An 18,936-nucleotide genomic window follows, 5' to 3' on the forward strand; every position below is an offset into this window, starting at 1 on the left:
CTGAAATGAGGGAAGATTTTGTTTTTTGATAATGGCAGATTTTCAGTAACAAAGCAGAGAATTAAGAGCACCTTAAAATGTAGTCTTCAATTGTAAGTGTAGACAGGTCACTAACAACATTTGGAACATTTAAGATGGCTTAATAGTCGTTCTTGGAACTAGACCTGTTCACCAGCATTTTCTTGGGAGTACCGGCAAATTCCAGTTGTTAAAACAGTATATGTAAAGCCAACATGGCTAAGGCCTCTAAGTGCATGTCTATGAGAGCCACTCTGTCATGGTTTGCCAGGGGTTCCTCACAGCTGACACATCCCTCTGAATGATGTGGAAGGAACAGATGAGTGCTTGCCCACTTCTCTTTAAGTAAAAGAAAAATAGGTCTGCAATGCAGGGTGTAGGGGAAATGGTGGTGGGAGAAAAGTGCATTTCCTGAGTTTGCTGGAGACTTCCTGTGTTATTCCTGACAGGGCTTCCTTTTTTTCCCCCCTCAAGATTTTATTTATTTATTTATTTATTTATTTTTAGAGAGGGGGAGGAAAGGAGAAAGAAGGAGAGAAACATCAGTGTGTGGTTGTCTCTTGCACACCCCCCACTGGGGACCTGGCCTGTGACCAAGGCATGTGCCCTGACTGGGAATCAAACAGGTGACCCTTTGGTTTGCAGGCCAGCGCTCAGTCCACTGAGCCACACCAGCCAGGACTGAAAACTGGTTTCCTTTAAATGAGGCCATTCTGACTCCCTCAGGTGGATGCCTTCTTTCTCCCAGGTTTCTTGGTCCACAGAGCTAGGCTTAGGTGGTGGGCAGTTGTACCCTCTGTCACTAAACCCTACCTGAACCCCCCCATTCCAGATCGCTGGTTACGTGCTCTTCCTGCCTCGTCTGCCTGTCTTGCACCTCTGTCATACCTCCTCAGTATTCACCTATACACTAGTGACATTCAATCTGATGTAATAGTAATACAGGATTTGGAGTCTTCGATTTCAGTTACTAGTTGTGATAAGGAGTAGGGTATTTTAATTTCACTAAGTTCTTAATGTGTAAAAAAAACCAGTAATACCTCATGGAAGGCTTACATGAAAAATGTATGTGAAAATGCTTTATAAACGGGAAAATCGTACAAATGGATTATTCATAAACCCTAAGCACTAGTTCTCAGCATGTGGTTCCTGAGCCAGCAGCCTCAGCATCCCCCTGGAACTCCTTATGAAGCTGAAATTTGGGCTTGGGTCCCAGCCCAGACTTACCTGGGACAAGGCCCAGCAGGCTATTTTCCCATTTGTTTGAGAAGCACTGTACTAAAACATTTAAGTACTATACTTAAAAACCTAAGGACAGTTGTATTAGTCTGCTCATGTTGCCATATTCAGAATGGCAGATTTAACAATAGAGATTCAAGCACTAGAGATTCATTTTCTCACAGTTCTAGAGGCTGTAAGTCCAAGGTCAAGGTCTCCCAGGGTTGTTTTCTGTCAAGGTTTTTCTCCTTGACTAGCAGAGAGCAGCCGTTTCACTGTGTCCTTATGTGGACTCGCGCCTGCAGGAGCACTCGTATGCGGACGCCAGCACCCCACCTCTCTGGTCTCTTTTATACTTAATTATTTCCTTGAAGGTCCTACCTCCACATATAGTCACATCACAAGTTATGGCTTCAGTATATGAATTTTAGGGGAACATGATTAAAAATAATTAAAAATCGCTGGAAGAAAATCAGCCCTACCTTTATTAAGGAGTTAGCCTGCTGGACCATCTCCCCAACTACCTTTTCTTTGAGCAACAGTGTTCCAGTTTCAATACTTAGTCCTAATTAATCCATTAGTTTTGTGGTTTGTTCAAATACTACTGGTCTTACCACATTTTACTTTTAAAAAGTTGTAACGATATATTGTTTAAACTCTGTTTTGGGCTAATTCAGTTTTGTAGCTCATCCTTGGGAATGCAACCATTATTACAGCATTGTTTGTCCAAGAGTGAACCTGGGACTTGCATAATGTTGATTTACATAAAAGTGTTCAGTCAGTCTGTGTGGTTTTAGAGAACCCCTTGTAGTTGTAAATTTAAAAAAAGCCATATTGCTAGGCCATGTATATTATTTTCATAGCAGATTTGAGGTCTTTCTAGTGAATAAAAAATTACTAATATTTTTTAAGTGTATTAGAAACCATAGCAGAAGGTTGACATTGAAAGTTTCTTCTAAAAACTAATGTGGTTGGGCATAGTCTTGCAAAGTGAAAGGTCACCTGTTCGATTCCTGGTCAGTGCTTATGCGTGGGTTTGTGGCCTTGGTTCCTGGTCAGGGCACATGCCAGAGGCAACCCAGTGATGTTTCCCTCTCACATCGATATTTCTGTCCTCTTTCTCCCTCCCTTCCCCTCTCTAAAAAGAAATAAATTTTTAAAAATCTTAAAAACTAATACTAGTCCTAGGAAAGGTTATAGACAGCTTTATTTAACACATTTATTTTTTGTGTGTATTTATTTTTTGCTCAGCATTTAGGCATCCAGTGGACTTAGTCTTTTTCCTTTTTTAAAAGATTTTATTTATTTTTAGAGAAGAGACGGAAGGAAACATCGATGTGCATTAGATACAGGGATAGGTTGCCTCTCTCTCATCCCCCACTGGGGACCTGGCCCACAACCCACGCGGGTACCCTGACTGGGAATCGAACTGATGACTCTTTGGTTCGCAGGCTGGCACTCAGTCCACTGAGCCACACCAGCCAGGGCCTGAGACATGTTAAATAAAAGAAGCACCACCAGATGATACATCAAAGTCTAGGTCTAATTTACTCAGTTCAAAGGATTAGAGTTAAAAAGGAATTTGACAGTAAATTCAGTGCTAGAATAACTTCATATACATTTTTTTGTAGACACTTAATTGGTCTTATGCTGCCATAGTTGTGAGTTGGGGCCATTGAACGTTATGAAGGAACACCTTCAGTTTCTTTCTTTGTTTTTGTTTTGGATTTTGCCTGAGAAATAACGGTCTCCACTGTAAACTAGAGACCAAAAATATTAAGTTCAGTTTTCTTTTTTATTGTGATGAATACATAAAAGATGTGCAGTCTTAGCTGTTACTAAGTGTACAGTTTAGTGGCATATTAAGTACATTCACATTATTGTGCATTCATCACTTCCATCTATTTCTAGAACTCTTTTTGTCCTGCAGAATTGAAACTCTACTACGTATTACCCAATCATTTTTTTGCATCCATGTGGCTCAGTTTTGTTGTTGTTGTTGTTGTTTTTAATCCTCACCTGAGGATATGTTTGGAGAGAGGAAAGTCGGGGGAGAGAGACACGGATGTGAGAGAGAAATATTCATCAGTTAGTTGCCTTCCGTATGCACCATGGGGCTCAGTTTTTATAGCTTTGGATCTGTGGTCTTTGGAAGGAGGACCCACTTGCAGTCTAATGCAATACACAAGGCATTTAAGTGTTTAGAAAATAAAGAGATAAAAGTATCTGGGCCTTGGTTTAATATTTTTTTGGTTGAGTCTTCAGACACTGATTTAAAACTACTTACACTTGATGATCTTTGAATTAAGTATGTGTATTTATTTTATCCTCACCTGAGGACATGCTCAATGATTTTTAGAGAGAGGGGAAGGGAGGGAGAAAGGGAGAGAAAGAGAAACATCAATTGTGAGAGAAACATTGACCCATTGCTTCAGCAGCAACCAAACCTGCAACCTAGGTATGTACCCTGATGGGGATCTAATCTTTGCCCTTTCGGTTCATGGGATGATGCTCCAACCAACTGAGCCATGCTGGCTAGGGCGATGTTAAGTATATAATGTGAATCTAGTTAATTCCTCTGTTATCATTTCGTTGTAATGTTTTAATCAGTACTCGTAAATTAATACACAAAAGGGGCTTTTCTCCTTTTTCACGCTTTTTACAAATGCGAGAGGTTAATATGAAATTGTATTTGAACTTTCTAGCTCTGTGTAGCTAATGTGATATTCAACATGATATAAGGACAATTAATTTTTTTGGTTTTTGGTTTTTAGGACAATTGTTTATAGTTGAATTTTATTTTGAAATTTTCTTGAAATTGAATCTTTTAAACTTACCCTAGGAAAACCCTTGATACTCTGGCCTTTCTTTATGTGTAAAATGAAATACTGTACAGTTCCTTTTAGTTCTGATTTGAAGGCCTTCATTTTAAATGAAAGAAGTTAGTCATCTTTACGAAATTTTTTAAAGGAGGCGATACATTTAACTTACTTCACTTTTTTTATATGTAGATCATGGAAGAGAAGTGGTTGCTTTGTGTGCTGCTGGTCCTTGGCGCTGCTGTCATTCGGGCTCATGAGGGCCATGATGAGGACGTGGTTGATATTGAGGACGACCTTGATGATGTCATTGAAGAGGTAGAAGACTCAAAACCGAAGCCAGAGACCAGTGCTCCTCCATCTCCAAAGGTTTGGAGTGGTCTTTGAATCTTACTTGTTTTACTTCTTGAGGTAACTAAAGGAAGAATGTAAATTTGGATACTTTTCAAAGGGAAAGCTCATCTGCTAAAAAACTTGCTGATATATCTGGCAGCCTTTGTTATATCTTGCTAAAGATAAATTACAATATATGGATTGAATTCAAGGGCTAGCTAGGAAAATTTTGTGGTAATTGAAAGCAAACCAAGAGAATAAATCCTACTAAGAAAAGGAATGTTGTTGAAATTTCAGTTCTTAATTCATTTTTATATTTGACTCAGGTCACCTACAAAGCTCCAGTTCCAACAGGGGAAGTATATTTTGCTGATTCCTTTGACAGAGGAACTCTGTCAGGGTAAGTGTTTCTTAGGGGAAAACTTAGAGGCAAACATGTAATTAGTGGAGTAGTGGATTCCTTTCAGGGTGGCATCTTATACGGTGAAATGGTGATGACTGTTTTATATCCCCAGTGTTCACGCCCATTTGGGAAAACAGTCTTTTAGAACCTTCCATTATTCGCTTCCATTCTGCTCTCCTCTTCCCACCCTATATTTTGTTATTTGAGGAAAAATTTTTTTCTCTTGAGTCTTAAAAAAAGTGGAATTATGTCATGGGTTTGGTACTTTTTCTTACAGGTTTGTGAACTGAATATTGATATTACCACTACTTATGTGACATTTAAAAATAGAGTGGTGAAGTAGGCTAGGAGGAGCCGGATGGATCCTGCTTTTATTAGTATTTACATTGTTTCTTTTCCCAGGTCAACTATCATTTGGACCTTAATGTGGGGGTTTGTCTTAATTACAGGTGGATTTTGTCCAAAGCCAAGAAGGACGACACTGATGATGAAATTGCCAAATATGATGGTAAGAGTGCATTTGATTTAAGTGTAACAGCAGATTGAGATTTGAGGTGGTGTTTCCATGGCATTTCCTAAGACTAGTTTAAAAGGAGTATGTACGCATTTTTAAGATTCTTTTTTAGAAGTTTTGCTGTCTTCGTGTGTTCCATTATATTTTATAGGGTTAGACCTGTTTGTTTTACACCATAAAATAGAAAGGTAATTTATCACTTACTGTGTTGTGTGTTGGAAATGGAAGATCTTTTTAAAGCATTGGTAAAGTGAATATACTACAGGTTTTAAAAAACCATATCCTAATATTTGTCAAATATATGTGTGTATAATACTAATAGGCCAGCTCTCATAGGAAAATGGAGTATGTTAAAATACGTCAGTATGATAGACTGGTACACCTTGGAGTTGTGTGCTACCATTTAAAGGACCTCCAAAGGTATAGTTAAGGTGTGGGATTTTGTGTGTCTTATAGGAAAATGGGAGGTAGATGAAATGAAGGAAACAAAGCTTCCAGGCGACAAAGGACTTGTATTGATGTCTCGGGCCAAGCATCATGCCATCTCTGCTAAACTCAACAAGCCCTTCCTGTTTGATACTAAGCCTCTTATTGTTCAGTAAGTGAAACACTTCTTTGATAGAAACTTTCTAGGAAGGGAAACCTCAAAAGACACACTATGAAACTATTACTCTACTTTAAAAAATTAGAAATACTGTGCATTACAGTAGGGATTTTTTAGTGTATTTAAACATCCTATAAGCTAATGTTATTTTCTTTCCCAATAAATTATTTTGAAAGAAACTGGGTATTCTTCCTCCTGATAGCAAGTGAACTTCTGGATTTTGCAAAAAGTATTGGGTTGGCCAAAGAGTTTGTTTTTTTCTTGTAAAATAAAAGTTGCATTTTTCATTTTTACCAACAACTTAATTGATTTGGATGTTTTGAGTAGGTCAGCTGTCTCCCACTATTGGCCTCTAGGGGGAAGAGGCTGGGATGCTGCTGAACATCTAATGCGTAAGACAGCCCCACAGTAAAGATTTGGCCAAAATGTCAACAGTACCAGGAAACCTTGCAAACCACTTTTCACGTGTTTGATCAGTCACAGCACCTTCTCTACATACTGCACACTTTTTTGTGTGTTTCAGCTGTGTCTCCACCTTTCTTGAAATAATAAAACATAATATGCCAAAAATGTTGCATATCTTCTTCCATCTTAAATATTAAAATCCCTGCACAAAAATTCACCAGTTTTGATAAGTTTTTTTTAAAATGCACACCGACAATCTAACAAAACTGTTTTGAATGAAGTTAAAGACAACTAAGCACTATTAGACTCATCGTATGGAAAAAACTAAACGAACTTTCTGGCCAACCCAATATTTACTGGGATTTTTGCCTTAAGCTTTTATTTCATTTTACGTATTTATTTTAGGGTGATTTGGAAGTCATTCAAAAGAAATTAGAAAATGGAATCTTTCCTAAGGATAAGCTTACAACCTATGATAAAACATGAGACCAGGATGGGGAAAGGGGTAATAAATAAGAAATTTGATCTTTTAGACTGCCATGTGATTTTCTGCTTTTCTCTCTAAAATTAGGTATGAGGTTAATTTCCAAAATGGAATAGAATGTGGTGGTGCCTATGTGAAACTGCTTTCCAAAACCCCAGAACTCAACTTGGTAGGTACCTCCTATTTTACATGGCCATCCATAATTATAAGTACCTCAGAAAAAAGGAAAGAAAATTTTGTAAGGTCTGTAACAATAAAGGCCTATTCTGCTGTTGAAACATTTTGGAAGGTTGGGAATATTGATTTTTACATTTCCGTGCTTTTTATTTGAAATGTGAATTTCAAAACAGTTTTGTCTATTCCTGGTTACTGTTCACGGTGATTTTTAGTTTTAGCAAACTTGCTTTTTTTGTTTTATGAAAGAAACAGTAACTAGATATATGCATTCCTTTGTTTTTTAAGCATTTCCATAATATTCTCATGTAAAATTTCCTGATAAAATCTGTTTATTCCTTCTCACTATGATCTATACAAACCTCATAAACTAATCATCTTTTCTCTTCAAAAAATTTTTCAATTACAGTTGGCATGCAGTATTTTATTAGTTTCGGGTTTACAACGTAGTAGTTAGGCATTTATGTAACTTAGAAAGTGAATCCTCCTGATAAATCTAGTACCCAGCTGACACCAAACATAGTTGTTACATTCCCTGTGCTGTACTTTACATCCCTGTGACTACCCTATAACTTGCCAATTTGTACTTAATCCCTTCACCTTTATCACCCAGCTCCTCAACCCCCCTCCCATCTGGCAACCATCAGTTTGTTCTCTGTATCCGTGAGTCTTTCTGTTTCATTCCTTTTTGTTCTTTAGAGTCCACATGTAACTGAAATGATATGATAGGTCTTTGTCTGACTTAATTTCACTTAGCATAATACCTCTAGGTTCATCCATGCTGTCATAGAATCAGCTTTCTTTTTTTTTTTCTTTTTTTTTTTTTTTTTTAAGATTCATTTATTTTTTAGAGAGAGGAAGGGAGGGAGAAAGAGAGGGAGAGAAACAAAGATGTGCTAGAGATACATTGATGGGTTGCCCCTTGCACTCCCCCAACTGGGGAGTGGACCTGGCCTACTTCCCAGGTCTGCGCTCTGATGGGAATCGAGTCGGCACTCAGTCTACTGAGCCACACCAGCTAGGGCTCAGCTTTCCTTTTAATGTGACAGTAATTTATTTGGGATATCATAAGGGGAAATACCACACTTTTGAAAAGTTGCTTTTTAATTTACTTAATATAACCCATTTTTGTTTCTGAAGGACCAGTTCCACGACAAGACCCCTTACACAATAATGTTTGGTCCAGATAAATGTGGAGAGGACTATAAATTGCACTTCATCTTCCGCCACAAAAACCCAAAAACGGGTATATACGAAGAAAAGCATGCGAAGAGGCCAGATGCAGATCTGAAGACCTATTTTACTGATAAGAAAACACATCTTTATACATTAAGTAAGAAAAATCATTAATTTTGGGAGGGGTTTTATGGCACTACAGATTTATTATGCATTTAACGTAAAGATTGCACACATAGAGAAGACCTAAACCTGCAAATAAGAGTCTCTGTTAACCTAATATCTTAGTGGTGAAATGGACTTAATGTCTCGGCACAAAAAGAAGCTTCTCTTCCATTGTTTGAATTGAGAATTGGAGTTTGAAGCAATTTCGAGAATAAGCTTTTGTCCCATCCAGAGCTTCTTGGCTGAGGCCCTCATTTCCACCCTTTGTTTATTTTCTTGTTGAAAAAATGTTAAGTAATAGAACATATAGTAGAAATACATGCATAGTATTTTTTTGGTTGTTTTGTTTTTTTTTAAGATTTTACTTACTTTTAGAGCGAGGAGAAGGGAAGGAGAAAGAAAAGGAGAGAAACTTCGATGTGTAAGCGATACATGGATCTGTTGCCTCGTACACTCCCCCAACAGGGGACCTGGCCTGCAGCCCAGGCATGTGCCCTGACTGCGAATCGAACCTGAACCTTCTGGTTCATAGGCCATTGCTTAGTCTACTGAGCTACACTAGCCAGGGCATGTTTTTTAAATTATCTTTTTGTTGAAGTCTGCTTGGATGCTTCAACATGTGGACAGTTGAATTTAATCATTTGGACAGTAGAATGGGATTTTTATTTTATTAAAGCTTTTCCTGCTGAGATTACATATACACATACCCCCCCCCCTTTTTTTTTTTTAATCTTCACTGCAGGATTTGTTTGTTGCTTTTGGGGGTTGGGGGGTAGAAAAACAAAAACATCGATAAGAGAGAGAAACATCAGTCAGCTGTCTCCCGTATGCACTGTAACCAAGGATTGAACCCTTAGCCTAGGTATTTACCTTGACTGGGGATTGAACCCACAGCCTTTTTTTGGTGCATAGGATGACGCTCTAACCAACTGAGCCACCCGGCCAGGGCCACATGCTTCTTTTCTTAAAGAATATAGTAACCTATTTTCTTGATAGCAAAAATAATACATATTCAGCATAGAAATTCAGGAGATAGAAATAAACATAAAAAAGATATTCAAAATTATCTGAAATAACGCCGTGATATGTATTTGGCCATTTGTGAATAAACATGTGTCTAATCACATAATTTTTTTATTGAAAGTCAAATATCTTGTATTGCACTTGCTCTTTAACGTCACAGAAGTGCCGGAATCTTTCCATGAGTGTAAGTATCTTTGACAGCACTGCTCACTCACTTATACTGAGACCCGTGGGACAGCACTCTGTCATCTCCCACAGTCTCCCGGGTGTGCCGTTACACAGCGGCCAGTCAGACATGTGGGACCCAGGCTATAGCTTAATCACACTGAAGATGGCTTTCTGGATTTAAAATTGTTTTTTTTTAAATTCTCCATTGGACTCCAAAGGTACAACCATGCATAGGCTTATGGTTTAATAAATAAAAAGTTGGTGTAGTTTGAAATTTTGGTAACAGTAGTAATGCCAACTCAAAAAAATGAGGAAATGGATCCTTACTGGGGGTAGTTATTAAAAAAATAAGCTAATTTGCCTGCACTGGTGTGTAACCCTTTGTGTCAGACCAATATTGTATTAGTTTTACCTTAAAAATTATTTTAAAGTATACATAAATGAAGTCTTGTGTTCATTTAAATTTCACCTATCATCTGTTTTAATTCCTAAAATTCTGAGGAACTAGCTTTATAATTTACAGGTAAGGAAATTAAGATTGACTTGCCTAGGGCTCCAAGACCACATTCTGACCTCATTGCCTGAGGCCTTTACTTCACGCTTCTGCTTTCTGTTAGAAACACAGTCTTTTGTGTTGTAGTAAAGAGAGTTTAGGAATGAGTGGTTAAAATAACTTTTTAAAATTTCATTTACTTTTTTTCAGTCTTGAATCCAGATAATAGTTTTGAAATACTAGTGGACCAATCTCTTGTGAACAGTGGAAATCTACTAAATGACATGACTCCTCCTGTAAATCCTTCACGTGAAATTGAGGACCCAGAAGACCGGAAACCCGAGGATTGGGATGAAAGACCAAAAATACCAGATCCCGATGCTGTCAAGCCAGATGACTGGTGAGTCTTTCAGTGCAGTTGATCCAATGAATGTTAGTTTAGATGTGATAACTTTAATAATCTGTGATGCAGTTCACATGGTAGGAAAAATCTGAACTCTGGCAGCTGAAAGGGGGCCCTGCAGACCATCGGGCGGCCTCCACCAGCCCCCAGACCTGAGGCCACCTGAGGCTGCCTGCGGCGGCGAGCCTGCCTGTGCTGGCACAGTGGATGTATGGCAGAGCCTCAGGCCTCTCAGCCTGGCCTTTCAACTGCTTGTATGAATTCACATTGAAAGCCTGAGTCCTGAGATTTTAAATTCTAATTTGAAAAATAATCTTTATCTAATTTAAATAAAACTCAAGAGATCTCTGCTCTGTTTTGGGCAGTAGGATACCTAGTTATCCACAAGAACGTGAGCTGCGCACACGGCTCCAGTTCCCCAGGTAAACGAAGTTGGCATGCGTGTGGTGAGTGGCCTTATGGAAAGTGTTACCGGGTGACCAGAGCGCCAGGTGTACCTACTGCGGGGGCGGTTTCTTGGAGCAGTGCCCGTCTCACTGCGACTTGACGCAGGGGTGGGAATGAACTGAGTGGGGAAGACGGACGTGGTCGTTGTGGTTGAAGCAGCATATCACATGCGGAGGTAGAGGAGCAGAAGTGAGCTCAGTACAGGTGAGGGGAAGTGAGTGTGCCTGGCTTTTTGTGTAGGGTGCATCCTAAAACTGGCTTTTGGAAATGTCAGAAAGTGAACAGGGAGAAACAGTACAACTGATCTTCCATTTGTAAAAGTATCCCCTTAAGCTTAGCAGTGACATTGCAGTTGGTGTTTTTCCTCCCTTAAATTAAAGTATGGGTTCCTGGACTCTTGTGCTGTAGTGGTGTAAATGCCAAGTTTATTTGTGTGTTTGGTGAACACTAGATTTGGACTCAGCCTTGTTCAGTATCATATTCCCTAACTAGCTATTTTATTTTGGGGAAGGAGAATGTCCTGCCTAAGAGGGTCAGCTGAATGTTAGGCAAGTTCACATTCTCACACAATTAATTTAAAACTAGTGTAGTTCAAAGAATAAGCATGTGACCAAGGATATATGATGTATTTGCTTACCGGCTAAAGTGGCACCATCTTTCAGCAACTACGTGAGACTTGGAAAGGTACTCCCTGATGAACTTTTATTTTAGCAGTTGCTGTTTGAGTTACAATTAACACACTAAAATCTGTCCTTTTAAATTGTACAATATAACGGCCCCTAGAGGTGTTGCAGATGTGGCTGCCATGTCACATCTATGTCATCAGGTGGCAAAGAAAAGAGAGGCTCGTCTGTGCCCAGTGTTGTGGCTGTGAACATCTGGATGATTGCTAGTCTGACACTTGGCCAAGAAAAAAAAAAAAAAAGCCCACCTTAGTGGTTTAGTACATTTACCACTGTTGTACAGCCATCAGAAGATGTGTCTACTCCAGAGGATTTTTAGCACCCCCCGAACCACACCCCCCTACACCCCCAACTAAGCAGTTACTCTCTGTTTCTACATTCCCAACTTTCTCTCTCTATGGCTTTGCCCATTCTGGACATAGAATAAAATACGTGATGTTTTGTGGCTGGCTGGCTTTCACATACTATAATGTCAAGATTCATCCATGTTGACATATGTGTCAGTGCTTCGTTTCTTTTTAGGGCTGAATAATGTTCCATTGTATAGATAATACCAATTTTATTTCTCCATCCTGTTGATTGACATTGAAGTTGTTTCCCATTCTCAGCTGTGATTATGACTAATGCGTCTATGAACATTCTGGTATAGGTTTTTGGGTGGATATAAATTTTCATTTCTCTAGGATCTATACTTAGGAGTGGAATTGCTGGGCCATATGGTAACTCTGTGTTTTAACTTTTTGAGGAATTGCCAAACTCTCTTCCAAAGTGCTGCACCATTTTGCTTTCCCACCAGCAATGTATGAGAGTTTCTTTTTCCCCACATTCTTGAGCCAACACTTGTTTTTGTCTTCCTTTTTTTTTTTTTTTTTTTTAAATATTAGCCATCCTAGTGGTTGGGAAGTGGTATCTTAGTGCAGTTTTTGTTTGCATTTCCCTGATGGCTAATGATGTTGAACATCTCTTCTTATACTTATTGGTCATTTGCATATCTGTTCAAATTCTTTACTGGTTTTTTAATTGGGTTGTCCTTTTATTACTAAGTCATAAGAGTTTTTTTGTTGTTGTTTTTTAAGATTTTTATTTTTATTTTTTAGAAAGAGGGAAAGGGAGGGAGAAAGGGAAAGAAGAATGGATTAGCTGCCTCTCACACTCCTCCAACTGTGGACCGGCCTGAAACCCAGGCATGTGCCCTGACCAGGATTCAAATCAGCAAGACCTTTTGGTTCACAGTCTGGCACTCAACCCACTGAGCCACACCAGTCAGAGCAAGAGTTCTTTATATATTCTGGATACTAGGCCCTTATCAAACACATGATTTGCAAATAATTTCTAGGAAGAATTTTAAATTTTGAGATTAACACCTAAATATTTTTATCTTGCCCTGTTTCAGATTCACAAAGTGGGTCTGCATTGTGATTCTCTGATCATTGTTGTCATAACTGGCTTTTTCTTTTGTATTTAAGGGATGAAGATGCCCCTGCTAAGATTCCTGATGAAGAAGCCACAAAGCCTGAAGGCTGGTTAGATGATGAGCCTGAATATGTAGCTGATCCAGATGCAGAAAAGCCAGAGGATTGGTAGGAGCTGTAGTTAACTTTTTAAATTACCTGCTTTTTTATTGAGTTAAAAGCTTACATGTAAAGACAGCCCGGTGCCCAAACTTAGAGTGTAGGGCTCAGCAGATTTAACTATTTTTGTGTGTCCTTCTTTTAATGCCCCTATCCTGAGAAACTGGTTCTCAGAAATGCAGATACAACACAGCGCTCTATAGCATGACACTGAAAGCATTCCTACGGGATGTCAGGGGGGCCCTGGGACGGCAACTCGCAGTCCTTCATCACAGAACCCGCTTGTAATTTGTGTTTCCACAGGGATGAAGATATGGATGGAGAATGGGAGGCTCCTCAGATTGCAAACCCCAAGTGTGAGGCAGCCCCTGGCTGTGGTGTCTGGCAGCGACCTATGATTGACAACCCTAATTATAAGGGCAAATGGAAGCCCCCCATGATTGACAACCCAAACTACCAGGTGTGTGCCTCCTGACGCACCTCATCAACCTGGTTGTGTTCAGGTAGAAGTTGTCTGTACAGTGAGGCTGCCAGATTGATCACTGTTTCCAAATTACTGAATTACAAAGTAACCGTCATAAGCTGAGAGAGCTTACATGTTTAGTGTGGAAAAGAAAAACCTACAAACTAGAAAGAAGAGCTTTCATAATTGCTTTGTGTCTTTGTTTAAAAACCAAAGACCAGTGGAAAACTTGAGTTTGGGTGTCCTGCTCTCACGTGGCAGAGGTGCTGTAGCTGCAGGACACAGGCTGGCCATGCGTGAGGCAGGATGGGACAGGACTGGGCTGGGATTGGCTCTCCGACCACAAGCCAGCTCCTTGCGGGACCTCAGTATCACCAACTGGGAAAAGACTGTGAGGTTCAAATGGGATGCTAAAAATACAGGTAGTGATGTTGCTGAAGCCTCACATTCATTATGGGCCTATAATCACTCAGACCCTGATCTCGCTTTTGTTTATCCTAGTTAAATTATTTATAATTGTCAATTTCCTTTTTGTCACACTTGGGGTGAAATGTGGGTCTATGTCTAATGCATACACTGTGGCTATATGCTACTTCTCTGTTTTTAAATGTATTTTTGATTGTGCAGTCAAAAACTAAAGTAAAATAAGATTCGTGAAAAATTCTTTAAAAAACTGCACTTCGGCTGTTGGGTTGATGGCCTCTTAGGTGAATTGCCTTTTTTTTTGTTTTTTTGAATCCTTGGTGCAGTAATCATCCTTGTGTATGTCTGAGTGTATGTAGTAACTATTTCTGTAGGCAGTTACTTAGAAGTGGAATTGCTGGTTGAAGATCATTTACATTTTATTTTTATTTTAAAGATTTTATTTTTTTACCTTTAGAAAGAGGGGGAGGGAGGGAGAAAGAGAGCAAGAGGAAATATCAATGTGTGAGAGATGTTGCCTCTTGCAGGCCCCCGACCAGGGACCTGCTCCACAGTGCAGGTATGTGACTTGACTAGGACTGGAACTGGTGACCTTGCAGTTCACAGGCCAACACACAATCCACTAAGCCACACCAGCCAATGCACAGATCATTTACATTTTAAATCACCACTAAAGAAGTTGGTACCATATAGGCTCCCTCTCCTGCTAACAGACTAGTTGGTAAGAATGGAGGCCTTTGGAAAGTGCCAGGCACTGTGAGATGTTGGTTTGGATCAAGGTCATGGATATTAGAAATTGAAAGTAGTTGGAGTTCAGACACCTTCAAGGCAGAGTGTAAAACATCAATAGCATTTATTGTTTGCTTCCTGTTACTCAATTAAGTTTCACAAAGTCAGCACTTAAATTCATTTATCATGCAGAATTCATCTTAATTCTTATTTAGGATCAGCATAAATTTATGTTTATTATCTGAAATGATTTTTTTTTTTTTAATATTTCTCTCTAGGGAATCTGGAAACCCCAGAAAATACCAAATCCAGATTTCTTTGAAGATTTGGAACCTTTTAAAATGACTCCTTTTAGTGCTATTGGTTTGGAACTGTGGTCCATGACCTCGGACATTTTTTTTGACAACTTCATCATTTGTAGCGATCGAAGAGTAGTTGATGATTGGGCCAATGATGGATGGGGTCTGAAGAAAGCTGCTGATGGGGCAGCTGAGGTTTGTGCTGGCTTGTTTCTTGTGCGCTTATTTTTGCAATTAGATGAAACTAATAGCTGCTTTTGCAAAAACCTGTCGTCTAGGTTTGTCTTTTCCCTTATTTGGGGATATTGGCATAAAAAGTGATCTTATGCCTACTAAAGACAATACTGGAGTTTTGGACTTGATTGCATTAGTTTTAATGCAGTGGCTTTAGCATCTGTGTTATGTGTTGGGTTTTTAAAAATTGTTCTTGTTTTGAAAGTTCAACAAAATTTGCCATTCAGGGTATATTTTAATGTACTCTTAAATGTTCTTGGTTCACCCAATATGCAGAATTTTCAAACAGTTGGTCACATGGCCGAGCTGAGAATCGGAGAGCCAGAGACATTACGATCAAGAAATTTTTCATTCTCTGATTCCTGAAATTGTCTTTTGCTGGTAACTAAGAAGCCAGCTTTTGTACCTGTGAAAGGAAAATCACCTAGATGTGGAGAATAGGAAAATTGGAGAGTTTCTCCTATTTCCTTTATTTTTTTGCTATGTGAACATTTTGGCTTGAACCCTTTGGAAAAGGTGGAGCCCGAGTAGTGCCATGCGGTCACTGAGCAGTGGAACAGTACTGCCTGTATTTGCTGTCAAAAGCCAGAATGTGAAATCAGTCCTGTCTTGTTTTTCAGCCAGGTGTAGTGGGGCAGATGCTGGAGGCAGCTGAGGAGCGCCCGTGGCTCTGGGTGGTCTACGTTTTGACTGTAGCACTGCCTGTGTTCCTCGTAATCCTCTTCTGCTGTTCAGGAAAGGTATGAGGATTGGTTTGTTATTTTGAGTCACTTTTAGAAAGAACTCTAATGATGTTAAAAAATAAGATGTATTGCCTGAGATTTTCTTTGTAGCAGCTCAGTAGTGACCAGGCCACATTAGATGCTGACCCCTGAACCGTCATTCACTCCTCTCAGTGGCCACGTACTGTGCCCACATACGGAGTAGCGTTTGCTGCCCCTTTGTTTCTAGTAGTATATAAGCTACTCTCCTTAATATTTGGCAGAAGTTTTCTAGGGCAGGGAGGGAAACAACAACAGAAAACTCGGACATAAACCTGGCCATCTGCATAAACCAGCTTTTCCTCGCGACATACCTGTTTCTGTGCATACATTTTATAATCCAGTCTTTGATTTCTCATCACCCATTCCTCCCCAGCATCCCTACCCTGCCCCACCACAAATACATGTGAGGTAATACAGCCTTATTTTAGGTTTTTCTTGTTCAGCCTTTGTTACATGCAGTCATAAAGAAAAGAAAATTTTGTTTTGGCTCTCTACTTACACTAAGTAAAGATTCTGCTTCACCTCGCAGTCAAGGTGTTCTGTAACATGATCCCTAAAATGCCCTTCCCAGCCTTGCCCCTGCCACTGCTTGCCAGTGCGCCTCAGTCTCCGTGACTGTGTCAGCTGCTCGGTTCTGCCTGACCCCTTTGTGTGCACTGTTCCTTCTGCCTTGAACTCCACACACTCACCCAAGAGAAGGCTTCTGGGGCAGGAGTACATCTTACTCAATTCTGTGTATCTGCCCTAGTATAGAGCCTGGTACAGAACTTTGCTCATAGGCATTCAGTAATTATGTGATAACGTACTACATAAAACAGAAACAAAATGGTGGCACTGTGGGGGAATATTTCAGAAGCAGTCCGGTCCTGTGGAATACAAGAAGACTGATGCTCCTCAGCCAGATGTGAAGGAGGAAGAAGAAGAGAAGGAAGAAGAAAGGGACAAGGGAGATGAGGAGGAGGAGGGTGAAGAGAAACTTGGTAAGAAGTAGATTCCAGAATACCTGCTTTCAGCCAAGACCCCAAGATGTTCAAACCCTTATAAGCAAGTTAACTGTAAAGATTGTTTTAGACGCTCGAGGTATATTCTAATGCTAATTATCTAATTACCCAATACAAGTGTAAGGTTTGCTGAGTTGTTTTAATTTGACTTGTGTCTCAGAAGAGAAGCAAAAAAGTGATGCTGAAGAAGATGGTGACGCTGTCAGCCAAGAGGATGAAGAGCGGAAACCTAAAGCAGAGGTAGCAGAAGGGGGGGGGGCACACTTTGTATTTTAAGCTTCTAAGTTGAAAAGTACATTTTAGCAGAGGCAATATTTTCATAGGGTAATTTTCAATGGCTGTGCCTGTAAAAATTCTGTTAAAGCCAGTTTTATAAAAATGAAATTCTTAGAAATACAGGTCAGCATGTTATAACTTCAAATTACACCTGAATCTCAGAAGTGTTTTTCTGTGATGGACATGGTTTTGGGAATAAGAAGGTTGTAGGGAAAAACTAATGAAACGCTTTCTAAGGTTGGCAGCAACTGCGCGTTTTTATTTTACAGTTCTCTCTCTCCATCCACCTCTCTTCACTGTGCTCTTCAAAAGTATTTCTTGCACAAATCACTGCGTTCTAAAATTTTTGTCCCTGTTGCTCAAAGATTCATTTATTTGTTCAGTAAACATGTGTTGGGTGCCCCATTATATGCCAGGCGTAGTCAGTGAACAAGACAAAAAGATAACCTGCCTTTGGGGCGCTTAATTTCTAATGGGAAGAAAGGTACAATAAGCAGTAGACATTATAAGGAAGTAAATGGATGAATATTAGAAAGCAATAGGCCAAGAACAATAAAAGTAGGATACGACAGGATATCAAAAGTGCTAGAGGTGGGGTGGGTGCGTTGCATTGGAGAGGTGACATTTGAGTGAAGCCTTGAAGAGAAAATGGACTTTTCCCTGGAGACGTCTGTGGGAAGATCGCTCTGGCAGAGCACAGCCAGTTCAGGGGCCTAAAGTGGTTGTCTGGAAGGCCAGTAGAGTGAACCGTAGAGTGAGGGAAGGCTCCAGACTAGGTGGGGTTGCCTAGGCTATTTATATGGGCTTGGCTTTTCCTTCCAGTGACGTGGGCAGCCATCGCGGGCTTTGGGGCAAAGCAATGTCTCATTCTGATTACTTCAGCAGCTGTATTTTGTACAGACCAGGGAGAGCCAGGAGACTGGTTAGGAGGCTACTGTGATAATGCAGGCAAGCTGAGGTGGTCCTGAGGAGGGAGATAGGAAAGAAGGATGTGGGCTTCTGGTCCTGGGTGTGCTGGTGGATTAGACACGAGGTATGAGGGAAGGAGACACCTTTCTGCCAACCGCTCCTTTCCAGGCTCTTTTCTGTTTCACTGTTTCTTCCTGGAAAGCTCTACCCAGTGTCCATTTCCAGCTCCCACTACTCCGCCCTCCTGCTGATCAATGCTGCTTATATTTTCAATGGATATATTCTTTCTCAACTAAAATGTAGAGTTCTTTCAGGTAGGGGCCAGTCTCATACTTTTTATATTCCCCAGGCCCCCTCATACAGTTAGAAGTCTCTGTGTAGAATAGGAAGAGAATCAGGCTGCTTGTCTTGAGTGTCATGTTGGGATTTAGCTTGAATAGTCTTCAGTGCCTATGAAGTCCATCCTTCTCAGCCTCAAAGTGAGATTAATGTGTCCATAGGCCAGTAGATTACTTAGGATTAAGCAAGGTAACATGTGAAAGTATTGTGTCTGGTCCTTTTAAAAGAAATTGTTTATGGGTTAGATTGAGAGAAGTGCATTTTACAGAAAGAAAACAAAAAAGACTACCATATTTTGCTATGTATAAAGTGTACTTTTTTGCCCAAAGTTTTGAGGGAAAGAGAAGGATGAGCATTAAACATGGGTAGTGCTAACTCAATATCTGTAAATGTTTTAA

General features: G+C 39.8%; 1 protein-coding gene and 1 non-coding gene across 3 annotated transcripts in view; both read left to right on the forward strand.

Annotated features, from left to right (window-relative positions):
• CANX (calnexin) overlaps positions 1 to 18,936 on the forward strand; it is a 33,829-nt gene that overhangs the window by 12,443 nt on the left and 2,450 nt on the right. For both annotated transcript variants that reach the window (XM_054566270.1, XM_054566271.1), the window contains exons 2-14: positions 4,248 to 4,424; positions 4,715 to 4,788; positions 5,241 to 5,299; positions 5,762 to 5,903; positions 6,886 to 6,967; positions 8,113 to 8,305; positions 10,208 to 10,397; positions 12,997 to 13,110; positions 13,405 to 13,561; positions 14,995 to 15,210; positions 15,870 to 15,989; positions 16,867 to 16,993; positions 17,175 to 17,254. In XM_054566270.1, the coding sequence (XP_054422245.1) occupies positions 4,251 to 4,424; positions 4,715 to 4,788; positions 5,241 to 5,299; positions 5,762 to 5,903; positions 6,886 to 6,967; positions 8,113 to 8,305; positions 10,208 to 10,397; positions 12,997 to 13,110; positions 13,405 to 13,561; positions 14,995 to 15,210; positions 15,870 to 15,989; positions 16,867 to 16,993; positions 17,175 to 17,254 (1,728 nt within the window). In that variant the 5' untranslated portion in view covers positions 4,248 to 4,250. The remainder of the gene's footprint in view (positions 1 to 4,247; positions 4,425 to 4,714; positions 4,789 to 5,240; positions 5,300 to 5,761; positions 5,904 to 6,885; positions 6,968 to 8,112; positions 8,306 to 10,207; positions 10,398 to 12,996; positions 13,111 to 13,404; positions 13,562 to 14,994; positions 15,211 to 15,869; positions 15,990 to 16,866; positions 16,994 to 17,174; positions 17,255 to 18,936) is intronic.
• LOC129065016 (small nucleolar RNA SNORA17) lies at positions 11,620 to 11,749 on the forward strand. Its single transcript, XR_008528551.1, has one exon. It is a non-coding gene; the product is annotated as a small nucleolar RNA SNORA17 (small nucleolar RNA).

This window comes from Pteronotus mesoamericanus, unplaced genomic scaffold (genome assembly GCF_021234165.1).
Source record: "Pteronotus mesoamericanus isolate MK-2021 breed Mesoamerican mustached bat unplaced genomic scaffold, CSHL_Meso_final contig_171, whole genome shotgun sequence".
NCBI classification, from domain to species: domain Eukaryota; kingdom Metazoa; phylum Chordata; class Mammalia; order Chiroptera; family Mormoopidae; genus Pteronotus; species Pteronotus mesoamericanus.